The sequence below is a fragment of the Trichechus manatus genome, unplaced genomic scaffold, assembly GCF_000243295.1.
Source record: "Trichechus manatus latirostris isolate Lorelei unplaced genomic scaffold, TriManLat1.0 scaffold00012, whole genome shotgun sequence".
Lineage (NCBI taxonomy): Eukaryota > Metazoa > Chordata > Mammalia > Sirenia > Trichechidae > Trichechus > Trichechus manatus.
In genome coordinates, this window is record NW_004443948.1 from 23,185,293 (window position 1) to 23,199,842 (window position 14,550).

At 34.9% G+C, this 14,550-nt stretch overlaps 1 protein-coding gene across 1 annotated transcript in view; it reads left to right on the plus strand.

Annotated features, from left to right (window-relative positions):
* NCAM2 (neural cell adhesion molecule 2) overlaps positions 1-14,550 on the plus strand; it is a 289,809-nt gene that overhangs the window by 97,081 nt on the left and 178,178 nt on the right. Inside the window, exon 8 of the mRNA XM_004371382.1 lies at positions 1,983-2,128. Within this exon, the coding sequence (XP_004371439.1) occupies positions 1,983-2,128 (146 nt within the window). The remainder of the gene's footprint in view (positions 1-1,982; positions 2,129-14,550) is intronic.

The window sequence follows — 14,550 nt, forward strand, 5'->3', positions numbered from 1 at the left end:
CAAGTAATATAGGGACGGTGTTTTAAAAACTTTAAAATGCTGTACCCTCTAGTGCATTATTAGTTTGAAACAAATGAATACTTTTTTGTTGACTAGATCATTGAACAGATTTATTGAATAGATAACTAACTGAGGAGTAATCACTATGCATTTGATTCTAGGTGAGAAAGCGTAAGCATTGTTATTCTTATACAGCTGTTGTCTGAAGAGAGCTCAAAAAGCTAAGAGCATGGAGAAGACAGTTTCACATGGGGGAAGAGTAAATATAGTTAAAGAAAATATAGAAATTCCCTAACTTTTTCCAGCAGTATTCCCCACTTAAAATGTTTGTCTCTATAAAAATTAAACAGCACTAACTCAATGTAACGTAGTATAAGAATAAATCAGATAGTTAGAAACAGTAGTGTATGAAGTAATTCCAAAGGACGAATGATCTTTATTTTGAATATCTTTTGTGGGGGGAGATAAACAGTTGTGTAGTTTACATGATTGTAAGTGAGTTTCTAATTCTTCAAAGTCTGACACATTCGCTAAGATATTCTGTCTAGTATATCCCTCTTGATTTAAATTTTAAGAAGTTGGAAAGATTTTTGTTAAATTTTATTGTGAGTCTGTGATGTTGGAGCCCTGGTACGCAATGGTCAAAGCGCTCGGCTGCTAACCGAAAAGTCGGCGGTTGGAACCCACTAAACGTTCCATGGAAGAAAGATGTCTGCTTCTGTAAAGATTTACAGCCTTGGAAACCCTGTAGGGCAGTTCTACTTTGTCCTAGAGGGTCGCTGTGAGTCAGAATCGACTGGAAAAGAAGAGATTCGGTTTTGGTTTTGTGATGTCACCGATTTGATTTGTCAAAAAATGATGGTAATTAATTTAAAATTTAGCGCCTTGAACCTTATTATATTAGGTGGATAAAAGAAATGAAAACAAAAGTGATGTCTTCAAAAGTTGATTATGAGATTATAAGCCAGAACACAATATATTTTTTCTAGATCTAGTCAATTTAATTAGTTTCTTCTGGATGGCATACAACATACCAGGCATTATTAGGTGTTGCAAAGCACAAATGAAAGGCAAGCATCCTACCCTCAGTAAGCTCATATGAAATACTATTTTAGTTACTTGATTTTTGTTTGTTTTATTTTTTAAATCCAGATGGCAGTGAGAGAGAACAAAGAGGGAAATAACCCACAATTTTTTGATATTGTATCATTTCACATAGAAAATAATAATGCATAAAATATTATATGCTACATCACTGTAATAATCATTTACTTTTGTCAAGTAACACTGAACACATCTATGTTGCTTTTAACACAAAATCATGTTTATATAGTGGAAATATAACTGAATCTATCAGAGGATATAGTTTTAAGCAGTGAATTGTTAATTATTCTATGTATCATATTTCTAATAATAGAAATTTTGTAAATTTTTATGTGGCACACATATGTACCAGTAAACTATGGGGAGACTCTGGGGTAGAATTGCTGGTATAACATATGAACCTCAGGAAAGTAAGGGTGGGCTTGTGGGAAGGGGCAAGAAAAAAAAATCCATACAACCTACCAAAAATTCAGACACACTCAATGATTCAGCATGCTTCCATTAATGAAAACACATAGTATCAACAGAAAATCCATAGCAGAAAATAATTGGGTCTTGAAAGGGATAAGGTGACAATAATTGGCAAAATTTTGGAAGGAATTATGATTTGTATGTAGGTTTATAAGCTACTTGACTTTACGTTTACAATAATATTAATAACAATAAGAATTAATGAGCATTATTTTCTAAAGTTTTATCTGTTGAGCTTTGCAACTCTTATATAATGCCTATAAAGAAAAACCATGCCACTGTAACATCTACAAAGGTAATAATTTCATAATATATAAAGTGGACTTTAAATGCCCACTGTGGCTTTTAAGTCTGAATTATAATATTTTTGTACAATACAGATTGAGTGATGTATATATTTTTTACAGTACAGCCTCACATAATACAGCTTAAAAATGAGACTACATATGAAAATGCTCAAGTCATACTCATCTGCGAAGCAGAAGGGGAGCCTATTCCAGAAATCACTTGGAAAAGAGCCGCGGATGGCATCACGTTTTCTGAAGGAGCTAAGGTAAGAGCATCTCCATATATAGTGGTTTTCAGGATCATTTAATTCCCATTGTTTTGAATATTATTACATGTCACATAGGACTCCAAGCTGCTGAGCAATTCATAGAACTAAAATAAATGGCTTACTTTAAAAAAGGTAATTCTAACACTGGGTTAGCCTAAAAATATCTTCAGAGGAGGTAAAAATCCAGGTTGTTTTGTTCAGTCACAAAATCTTAGCATGTTGATACAATTGTTCAGTTGGCTTGCATGGACTTTGGATATGCATTGTATCTATAAATATGTTATTGCAATCTTAAACCTTACTGCTACGTAAATGAGAGTAATTCTCATTCACCAGATGTGGCTGTCGTTAAGTAGTTTTTCTCTCTAGAACTGTCTCTGTGCCGTAGCATGCTAAGTTTTTCCTTTGTGTGATTTAGAATCTAATACAGAGACATAATTACAAATACAACAAAATACAGCGTTTTGGCAAATATCACTCCTGTGTAAGTTGGTGAAGTTTCAGAATGCATTCAGTTTACTTAGAAATTACTTAAACATTACCATATGCTTCTCGCCACCCAGTGGATTATCATTATTGCTGAAACAAGGTGAGCTGGGAACATGTTTTATCATTATTACTAGATAACATTAAGTACAGGCAAGAGTGAATTCAAAAGGAAAAAGACAGTGAATTGTTACAAGCTGAAATTTGCATTTACATATGTAAAGGTTGTTTAAGATTAGGCCTTTCCATTGTTTTTTCTGTACTTAATGTTAAAGAATAACTTCCTTTTAAGCCACTTCATTGATTTAAATCCGGTTTCTGCAAGTCTACAATGCATGCACAGATCAAAGTACCTTTGGTTTACCAATACTGATAGCTGAAAAATGTGAAGTCAATTTATTCAAAATCTACTTTCTTCTACAACTCCTCATGATATATTTTCAACAGCATGCTGATTTCATAAGTTGAAAAAAAAGTCATCTCTCCATCAATTTAATGTTTGTCTATTGAAAGAATGTGTTCCTATATGTGTCCCTTTGTTTTTTTTTCCCCCAACCATTTCCCCCTCATGGTGACATTTTTAAGCGAGCACATCTGTTTTGGTAATAGTTGTTCCATTTTGATATACATATTTTATATATTCAAGTTAAAAATCAAATTAATAAAATGTGAATGACAATTATACTCTTCTGGTGGCCCAGAGAAATGTTTGCTTTTGTATTTTCTTAACAGAAAATCATACATACAGTTAATATTACATAGTTGCCAAATCTGAAAGCAGTTCAATTTCCATTAAAAAAAAAAATTAGATATATAAACCTTCAGGGGATAGTTTTCATATTTCAATTTAAATATTTCTTTAGATTAGATTACTCAAGTCATTATTTTCATGCCCTTAAGCCTTATTAATATTCCTAACTCTACATTTTCTAATTATTTTCCCATTTACTGTAAAATTCCTAAAAGTTGTCTTCTCTGAAGATAGCATTTAACTTTCGTTTTAATAGATGTCCCCTTCCATATATACCCAGAATAAGAAATTGATTATCTTCAGTTTATTTTATCAGTGATGAGTTATCAAATAACCAGAAGGGTCCAGATATGTTATTCTAAGCTCTACTCCCAAGGCCAGCCCAAACCACATATAGAAATTATTCCAGTAGTAGCTGTGAAAAATAATCATCTAGTTCCACTTTGCTAATGACGATTTCTTCTTTAAGAACACAACATTTAATTTTTGGCTTTCTCTTCTCTGTTATAAAAAATATATTCTAGAAACTAAACTTGCTTTCTTGTACCACTTTTATGAAAAAAGAAAAATAAAAACAGAACACTATTCACTTTCTCTCATGACAGTTTCCCCAAAATATTTTAAAATGCATGTCGCATTTTCTTGACACCGATATGATTTTTTTTCTGCTAGTTCTTTCAGGAGCCCAGACTCAGACATTGTATGGATGAGGGAAAATAACTTGAGCTTTGAAGTAAGGCAGATCTAAGTTTAAATCCCACCTCGGCTTTGGCAATATTATTTGAACTCTTTTTAATATCAGTTTCTTCACTTTTAAAATGTGAATAATAAAACTTATTTCACTTACGTGTATAAGAAGATTGAGGAGTACGTTATATAAAATGCATATTAAAGTGTTTAGCATATTGTAAATATTCTATAAACTTATTTTTTTAACTTTGTCATATTATGTTCTTTTTGAAGCAGAGTTTCTCTTGTTTTTCTTATTCTGAATAAATTATGGTTGCTAATAGACTCCATAATTTCTGACACCTAGGATCCGAGTAAACACTATCGCAGAGCACCTTGAGATTTGATCTCTGTTGTCCTAGAAAGTAACATGAGATTAGATTTTCTGTGAGAATCACGTGGTGATCTGTTAAAATGCAGATTCTAGCTTCTTGTTTCTCAAGGTTGAGTCAGTTACATCCAGAAAAGGTCTTAGGAGTGTATGTTTAATATACTCATCAATTAGTATGATATAGATAGTTTGGGAGCAATAGTTTGGAAAATAATTCCCTAAATATAAGTCAAGATGAAATGTAAGAACTAATTATTTCAACAGAAAAATGCTTGTAGCAGTATACCTGGCATATAATACCAAACCAAACCTGTTGCAGTCGAGTCTATTCTGACTCATAGCGACCCTATAAGAAACAGTAGAGCCGCCCCATGGGCTTTCCAAGGAGCAATGGTGAATTCAAACTGCCAACCTTTGTTTAGCAGCTGACCTCTTAACCGCTGCACCACCAGGGCTCCTGTCACATGATAGGGGCTTGGAAAATATAAAATAAAACAAAATTTTCTGTTACGCACGTACCCGTCAAAGTTTTTTTCTTTTTCTGTTTAATTGTGGTAAATATATATGTCACAAAATATTTGCTGTTTCAACATTCTTTACATGCATAATTCAGTGACATTAATTGTGATTATCATGTTGTGCAGCCATCAAAATTATCCATTTCCAAATTGTCCATCAGATTTAACAGAAGCTCAGTGCCCCCTAAACAGTGAATCCCCCTTTTACCATTCTTTCCACCCACCCCTGGTAACCACTATAAACTTAGGACTGTATATACTTGCCTCTTCTAGACATTTCATATAAGTGGACTCAAACACTGTTTCCTCTTTGTGACTGAATTATTTCATTCAGTATGATGTTTCAAGGTTCATCCATGTTGTAGCATATATTAGAACTTCAGTCAAATTTTTGATGAATTAAAATATTTTGATGAAATTGTAGGTCAAAAACAGTGAAATATTGCCTGTGTCATATGGCTCAACCCAATAATTACATCTAGTTATAAGGCAACTCATTTAGCAGATATTTTCATCATCGTTGTAGAATTTTGAAGGGGGGCCCTCTCAGTAAATAACATCCCTCCTTCTTGCCTCAGTTCCTAATCAACAGAGAAGACAAAGTAAATAAACAGGAATAAAATATTATGTGACTTAAATCTACAGGCAAGTAAATGTATTATACTGAACTTGAGAATTAGACCTATCCTGCAGAGTCACAAGCAGCATTAGACTATCATCTCTTCTGTGGGATGAAGAGAAGAGACATCACTGCTAAGGTTACCATGATGGCTGAGAGCAGTGGAGAACCCATGGTCTCCACAGGAAGGCTCTTTCTGAAAAGAAGAGGAAGGAGGAAGAGAAGGAGGAGAAGGAGAAGAGTGGAGGTTAGAAATTGACAGTAGTTAAAGGAATTGATGGAATACCAATTGAGATGTTTCAACAACTGGATACAGTGCTGAAAGCACTCTCTTGTCTATGCAAACAAATTTGGAAGACAGCTACAGACTGGAAGAGATCCATATTTGTACGTATTCCAAAGAAAAGTGATTCAACAGAATGTGGAAATTATCAAACAGTGTTATTAATATCACTCACAAATAAAATTTTGCTAAAGGTAATTCAAAAATAGCTGCAGCAGTACATCAGCAGAGAACTGCCAGAAATTAAGGCCAGATTCAGAAGAGGACGTGGAACGAGAGATATCATTGCCGATGTCAGATGGAGCTTCTCTGAAAGCAGAGAAAACCAGAAAGATGTTTACCTGTGTTTTATTGACTATGCAAAGGCATTTGACTGGGTGGATCATAACAAATTATATATAACATTACAGAGAATGGGAATTCCAGAACACTAAAATGTGCTCATGCAGAACCTGTAATAGACCAAGGGGCAGTCCTTCAAACAGAACAAAGGGATACTGTGTGGTTTAAAATCAGGAAAAGTGTGTATCAGGGTTGTATCCTTTCACCATACTTATTCAGTCTGTATGCTGAGCAAATAAATATAAATAATCTGAGAAGCAGACTATATGAAGGAGAAGGTGACATCAGGATTGGAGGAAGACTCAATAACAACCCACAGTACGCAGATGACACACTCTTCTTGATGAAAGTGAAGAGAACTTGAAGCACTTACTGACGAAGAACAAATACCATAGCCTTCAGTATAGATTACACCTCAACATAAAGAAAACAAAAAGCCTCACAAGTGGACCAATAAACAACATCATGACATCCAGAGAAAGTATTATAGTTGTCAAGGATTCCATTTATTGGATCCACAATCAGTGCCCATGGAAGTAGCAGTCAAGAAATCAGACGACATATTACATTGGACAAATCTACTGCAAAAGACCTCTTTAAAGTGTTAAAAAGCAAAGACGTCACTTTGAGTGACTATGATGTGCCTGACCCAAGCCACGGTATTTTCAATTGCCTCATAAGTTTGTGAAAGCTGGACAATAAATAAGGAAGATGGAAGAAGAATTAAGGCATTTAAATTATGGTGTTGGCAAAGAACATTGAAAATAACGTGGCTGCAAGAAGAGTGAACACATCTGTCTTGGAAAAGGTAACAGCCAGAATGCTCCTTAGAAGTGAGGATGGCGAGACTTTGTCTCACACACTTTGAACATGTTATCAAGAGGGACCAGTCCCTGGAGAAGGACATCATACTTGGTAAAGTAGAGGGTCAGCACGAAAGAGGAGTACCTCAGTTAAATGAATTGACACAGTGGCTACAACAATAGGCTCAAACATAGAAATGATTGAGGGGACAGGGCAGGATCAGGCAGTGTTTCGTTCTGCTGTACATAGGGTTGCTGTGAGTCAGAACTGACTGGATGGCACCTAAAAAGAACAACAGTTAGGAAAAGCGTATCTAGTTTGGTATTCCAACAGTTAGTAGTAAACTATCCTCCTACTTCTCATGGGGAGGAGTAAATGAGGAGATTGGAGTATTATGTTAGAAAAAAAATCCCTCTTTATGGAATAATGATAAAGGATCCTTGAGAAATGCTCATTGTCCAGGAAACATTATGTTAATAGCATTTTAATAAGTACTTTATATACATTGTCTCAGTTTATCTTCTGGTCATTGTTACTGTGCCCTAAACACTATGCCCAAAACATAGTGGCATAAAACAACATTTTTCTTTTTTTTGCTCTTCATTTTTGGATCAGGAATTTGGGAAGGCTCAGCTAAATGAGTATCACTGGGAGTCCCTAATCTGCTTGCATTAAAATGTTGTCTGGGACTGTAGTCACGAGAAGACTCAACTGCACTGAACATCTAAAGCAGTTCACTAACATGGTTGGCAGTAGATGGGAACACCTCCAGGCAGCTATTCCAGCATGACTGACTCAGGGTTGTCTACCGTCTTATACGGCAGCTGTTTTCCTCTAGAATGAACATCCCAAAAAGCACCAAGCAGACAGACACTACATGGTCTCTTCTGAGCTTGTCTTGAAAGTCACATATTGTCATTTCCATCACATGCCTATAGCTACAAACAAATCATAAGGCCAGCCCAGATTCAAAGTTTGAAGAAGTAAACTTTACCTCTTAATGAGGTTCAAGTTCACACTGTAGAATAGTATGTGGGAAGGGAGATTATCCTTGAAACCGTCTTTTGAAAATTCCATCTGCAACAATTTATCTCCAAAATAAACCCATGAACTAAGACCAGTTATTTTCCCAGTCTTGTAGAAGAAGAAACTGAGGCTCAGGGAAATTAAATGGCAATTTGTTTTAGTGATAACTTGATGATATTTTCATTAAAATATGATTGATATACTAGGGTTATACAAAAAGTTCAATAAATGGAAGGTTAATTATTAGGACTTTCTTTTGAAGTCTTCTTAAATTGCATATAAGCTAAAATCATACTTGTTGCTGTTGAGTCAATTTTGACTCATGGTGACCCTATAGAACAGAGTAGAACTCCCCCATAGGGTTTCCAAGGAGCAACTGATGGATTGGAACTGCTGACCGTTTGGTTAGCAGCCAAGCTCTTAACTACTGAGCTACCAGGGCTCCAAGATGTGTATAGGTATAAAAATTTGAAGTATCTGGCCTCTTTATCTAATACATGTTATGCAATTAATTCTAATAATATTTAAATCATACAACAAAGCTTAAGCAGAACTGGTGCTATTGACCCTGAGCATGAAACAGTACTGAATGAAAAATTATAAATTGCCTTGTGCATACTAATTCATCTAATGTTTTTAATTGATAACATTTCTTTATTAAATAAAACCATGCTTTTTTTCAGAAGGTTGATCTGAGGAATATATGGGAGTAAATGTCTAAAGTGTTTTGAAATTGTCTCTGATAACATATGAAACACTAAATTTTTCCACTTAATATCAACACCTGTCACCTATGTTTGAACCAAAGTTTCTTCAGATTATGACTTGCATTAAAATGTTGTCTGGGACTTTCTTACTGACCAATAAATGTTAGTTTATGTGTGGTTACAGGTGTTGGTGAATTATTATGTGGAGTCATAGAAAGGGTCTCACAAACCAACATTTAATGCTCACCTTGTCTGATTTTTTTTTTTTGTCACGTTGGACATGTTATTTCTCATGTCTGATTACAATTTCTGCGTGTATAAATCAGGGTAATAATAAGACCTACCTGGATGAAGACTGAATAAGATCAGACATAACAATATCCCAGACACAAACAACTTAAAAGCTATTTTCTCTTGTCCTTGGAGTTCTTCAGTCACATTTCACCTATTATTTCAACTATATTATTCCATTTCAGCTATACTATTTCATCTATTATGACATTGCATCAAATATTTTATAAAGGAGCAAATTATCATGGTAACTGTGTCAATTACTGCTCCCACAAAAGGGATCAGGTAATGAATTTTATGAGTATGGTCATATGTACTCTATGACGGAAGATTGTTCACAAGAATAGCAGTGTTCTTTCATTAGTTGCCATAGATTATGCTGCCTTGACAAAGTTATATAAAATGTTTAATATAAAATAATAGTTGTTGTTGCTGTTAGCTGCCATAGTGCAGCCCTCAACTCATGGCAACCCTCATGCACAATGGAACAAAATTGTCTGCCTGGTCCTGCACCATCCCCTCATCTGTTGCTGATCAGACAAGTGGGATCCACAGGGTCTTTGTTGCCTGATTTTTAGAAGCAGATCACCAGGCCTTTCTTCGCAGTGCATCTTAGTCTGGAAGCTCTGCTGAAACCTGTTCGGCATCATAGTAACATGCAAGCCTCCACTGACAGGCAAGTGGTCACTGCACATGAGGTGCATTGGCCAGGAGTCGAACCCAGATTTCTTATATGGAAGGGGAGAATTCTACCACTGAACCACCACTTCCCCCTGCAAAATGATGTTTAGGAACATTAATTCTATGGTTCTGATATAAAGTTGCCAAGCCAATTAAATCCTGGATCTTGTTACTGTATTTCACATACCTTTTGAAAGTTGACAGTATCAAAAATCTTTGCGTTGTGGTTTCATCTTAACCACCATATGTTGGACTTCAGTCTCCAGTCCTGCAAAGAAGTACACTTCAGAGCTCTTCCTATCCTAGTTATGATAGATCCTTAGGCTGCTCTTAAGTGATGAAGGCTGGTTTCACTTCCTATGAGATGCAAAACTGAGAGCCGTAAATATCACAGATATCCTCCTCCTCCTCCTCCTCTCCCTGTTCCTCCTCATCTTAATCTCGTAACCTCTCTCCTAGGTCTATTTCCCCTTCTTTCCATTTTTGTGTTCCTCAAGGAAGTGATTCATTCTTTGCTTCCTTTTGTGCTCTTTCACACCTCACACATTATATAGCAATAAATATTAATTTGGAATAGGCTCTTCTGCATTCTAAGAAGTAACTAAGTAGAGTACTAAGGTAGAAAAAAAAATATTGTTTCACAAATAAAGTTTTTTACAAATGCTTTGTTTTTCATAACCTTTTCAAAATGTAATTTCATACCCATCTGTCAATGCTGATTACTTTTAAACATTTTTCTAAGAGTGTTATACTACTTGTCATTAGTGGTATTAAGTGGCGTTGAAAAGATCTAGTAAGGGAGTGATTTTTGCCTCTTGAATTCTTGTAAAATGATAAACGTAGCAGTACGCAGTTCCATGTATGTGAATAGAATGTTTTACATAATAATTATACAGTGTTTATAATATTGTGTACTGGATGACACCTCACACGCGTCATTTATCTACTCTTCTTAGAGAAGCTATAATTATTGTATTTCTTTTTATACTTGCCCTACCTAGTAAATCATAGGCTTAACTCCACTAGAAATTAATCTCACTCCACGTTGAATGAGAAATATTTTAAATGTACAAGAATGTATTATACCTGTCTTAAAGGCACAGTTCTCAAACTTCAGTCCATTGATCAACAGCTTCATCATTCCCCTATTGAAGTGCTGCCTGTATTGTTAGATGCTTAATTATTTTCAACTATTACTTTTTCATTTATTCTTAACCTAATCAGAAATATCAGTGAAATCAAAAGTATGATGTATGTACTAGCTATATCTTTAAACAGACGTTAAAATAAACACAAAACAATCAAATAAATTTTTGTCAAACTAATAGCTACACTCATATGTGCATTGAATGTTACACAGAACACACTTTCAGAAACACTACTTTTGTGTCACACATATTTTGAATGGACATGTAACCCAATTTAGCTATGAAATTTTGAGGAGTGGAGCACATTTAAAGATATTCTAATTAGGAAAGAACCTATTCTCTATCCTATTTGTGGGCCAACCAGGTACCACCAGAAATAAATATGTTCCATCTTATGAACGGGTACATAGTTAATAAATTCGAACTGCCGACGTTTTGTATAGCAACTGAACACTTAACCATTTCACCACCAGAGATCCCAGTTAATAAATCATATTAACAGAAACCCATTTAATTTTAGTCCCTAAAACCAGACGGTCCTTTCAAGATGATACCAGTGTACTGAATAAACATATTAGAGTACTCTCTCACGGTCAATTTCTACCCCCAACCTTTTTTTTTTTTTGCTAAAGTGAAATATAAAATGCTGGTCTTGGTGTGAGTTTATATCATCTCAAAACTTCGTGACTAAAATATTAGGACTTTCTGTTGTTTTATCTACATTTGGAAAAGCAGTTTTTCTGTCAAAGAAAACACTTTAAAAAATTCAGCATTAACTTTAGTGTTTTAACTCTGCTTACTGCTTCTTAAATTAAATAGATGTATCCAAACTGAAATTTAAGATTTTTTAAAATTCTAATTAAAAGTAGGCATATTTTTCTTAAACAATGATTTTGCATTTACATACAGAAATCAGAGTTATGCAAATGTTTTCTTTTCTATTTTAATAATAAAAAGGTAATTAAGCGTTTTTCTCCATGAATATAGATGTCATGACTTGGAGAATAGCTTCTTAAAATAGTTTCCAAGGCTAAAATACAAAGTCAAAAGGGAGTTTAGCAATAATAAAGATAGGGAGTTCCTTAGATAGCTGCCCTCCAATCAACTCCGACTCATGGTGATGCCATGTACAACAGAATGTTGCCCGGTCCTAAGTCATCCTCACCATTGTGGGCATGTTCAAGTCCATCCTTGTCGCTATTGTGCCCACCCACTGAGGGTCTCCCTTTCCCCCACTGGCCCTCTAATTCACCAAACCTAGTATCCTCCTCCCGGAGCCCTGGTGGCACAGTATTTAAGAGCTTGGCTGCTAACTAAAATGTCAGCAGTTCGAATACACCAGCCACTCCTTGGAAACCCTATGGAACATTTCTATTCTGTCCTCTAGGGTCGTTATGAGTTGGTATCGACTGGATGGCAATGAGTTGTCTTTTTTTTTTTTTTTTAAATATCGTCTTCCAGTGGTTGATCCCTCCTGATAACATGTCCAAAGCAAGCAAGTTGGACAATGTTGTGTTGGGATCCATAAGATTTTCATTGACTAATTTTTGGAAGTAGATTGCCAAGCCTTTATTCCTGGCCTATTTTAGTATGGAATCTCTGCTGAAACCTGTCCACCCTGGGTGGCTCTGCTGGCATTTGGAGTACTGGTGGCATGGCATAGCTTCCAGCATCACAGCAACACCCAAGCCACCACAGTACCGCAAACTGATAGGTGGTGGAGTTCCTTAAATGCAACTACCTAAACAAAATTTTATGTTTTAAATTTTGTAATAAGTTAATTACCTTAGCATATAAATATATATTATTGCACTGCTGCATTCATTGCTATATCATTTTTTATACTTAAGGGTATTGTGCTTTATTGTGTAAGAGCAAATATTTTATTGTATTTTAATATTGTCATTTATTGAAGGGGTTCCAACTCTGGATGTAAGGAAACTTCATATTTTAAAAATTATTTATTTGAACCACTGTCAATGGAAGTCCATGCTTTCAATGGAAGATAATGGAGTGAATTTTTCACATCATGTGAAAATTCTCATTTCATTTATATATATTAAATATGAAGATTATTTGAGCCTCTTTTGTAGATTTTTTGTTCATTCTCAAGCAAATATGACTTCTTGAATGATAACTTTCATAAAATTTAAGCAAGAAAATAATCTTTAAAGTGATTGAAATGCATGTGACTAATATTTCCTTCATCACTTGCCTAAACTGATCCAACAACTTTCACTAAATCTTATCAGGTCTTCTCTGTTTGCAAGAACTATTTTAAGCTCAAGGGATGCAACAGTCAGCAACAGCAACAGCAGCAAAAAGTTTTCTATTTTATGTTGCATACAATTTAGGAAAGGAGGTGAATTCAGACTCCCCCCACCCCCCCCCCGCCAAATAAGGCATATTTAATATCAGCGAGACTTTTTTAATGAATATGCAATTTTGAAATACTTTGGGTATGGAAATAGACTTTCACAAGCCACAAATGTAGCTTTGACAGATCCTTCCGCATTATAACAAACTAAACTCAACTTGTTCTCCTGACAGGCCTCTCTACAAACTAAAATCTATGTCAACTCTCACCAGAATATCTCCTCTCAATTTGCCCTACGCCAAAAAAAAACACTTAGGTTCTAGTTAAAAAAAAAAACATCCTTTAGAATAAGTAATGGTATAACTGGTAGCACTTCAATATCTTTATATGACAAGGAAGATATATTTTCCACTTCCTATTCCTCCTTTAATAGAAATCACCAGACTGTGATGTGACCAACAAATCCATAACTACCGACTTATAACAGGGAGACTGTATGGTTTCAAAATATGCATTTTTTAAAATTTCTAATGAAAGAAAAAACTGAAATACATTGGCATATTTGTAGCATTGTCTTTGAGAATGAAGGACAGTATACAGGCTTTTTTTTTTGTTTAGTCTTTAATCTTTGTAAGTAGTTATACTTCTAGACAAACTTTTTACAGCTGGATTTTTATTACTTTTATGAGGAATTTTATTTGCACCTCTTTACCAAACCCTGGGAGCCCTAGTAGCACAGTGGCTAAGAGCTCGGCAACTAACCAAAAGGTCAGCAGTTTGAATCCACCAGCCGCTCCTTGAAAACCCTGTGGGGCTCTTCTACTCTGTCCTATAGCGTCGATCTAATTCAGAATTCACTCGACAGCAATGGATTACCGAACCCTAACAGTGCATTCCGGATGGAACTATGGACAATTCTCTGTGCTTGATTCAAAGACTGATCATTAAAAAAAAAATAAATAAATGGACAGAGTTTCAAGGAGTGATCAAAATGAGGGAAAATCATGAATGAAAATATTTTAGGTAACAAAGGATCAGCAATCACCTCTTTGTTTAAGTATTTCAAAGACAGTAATATGCATAGCTGAACTAGACATATCGTGTACTTACTATGGCTGGTTGTATAAAAAAATGAGAATTACAAAAATGCATAGACTTTTTAAAAATCAGGGATTCTAGATAATGGAATGTATGAAATTTCCAGTGTCCAGTCCCTGTAATTTTTTTTTTTTTTATTTTACTTCAGGTGAAGGCTTACAGAACAAACAGTTTCTCATAAAACAGTAGTACACGTTGTTTTATGACATTGGTTAACAACCCCACAACATATCAACCCTCTAACTTCTCGAACTTTTTTTTTCGTGGAAATACACATAGCCAAAGATA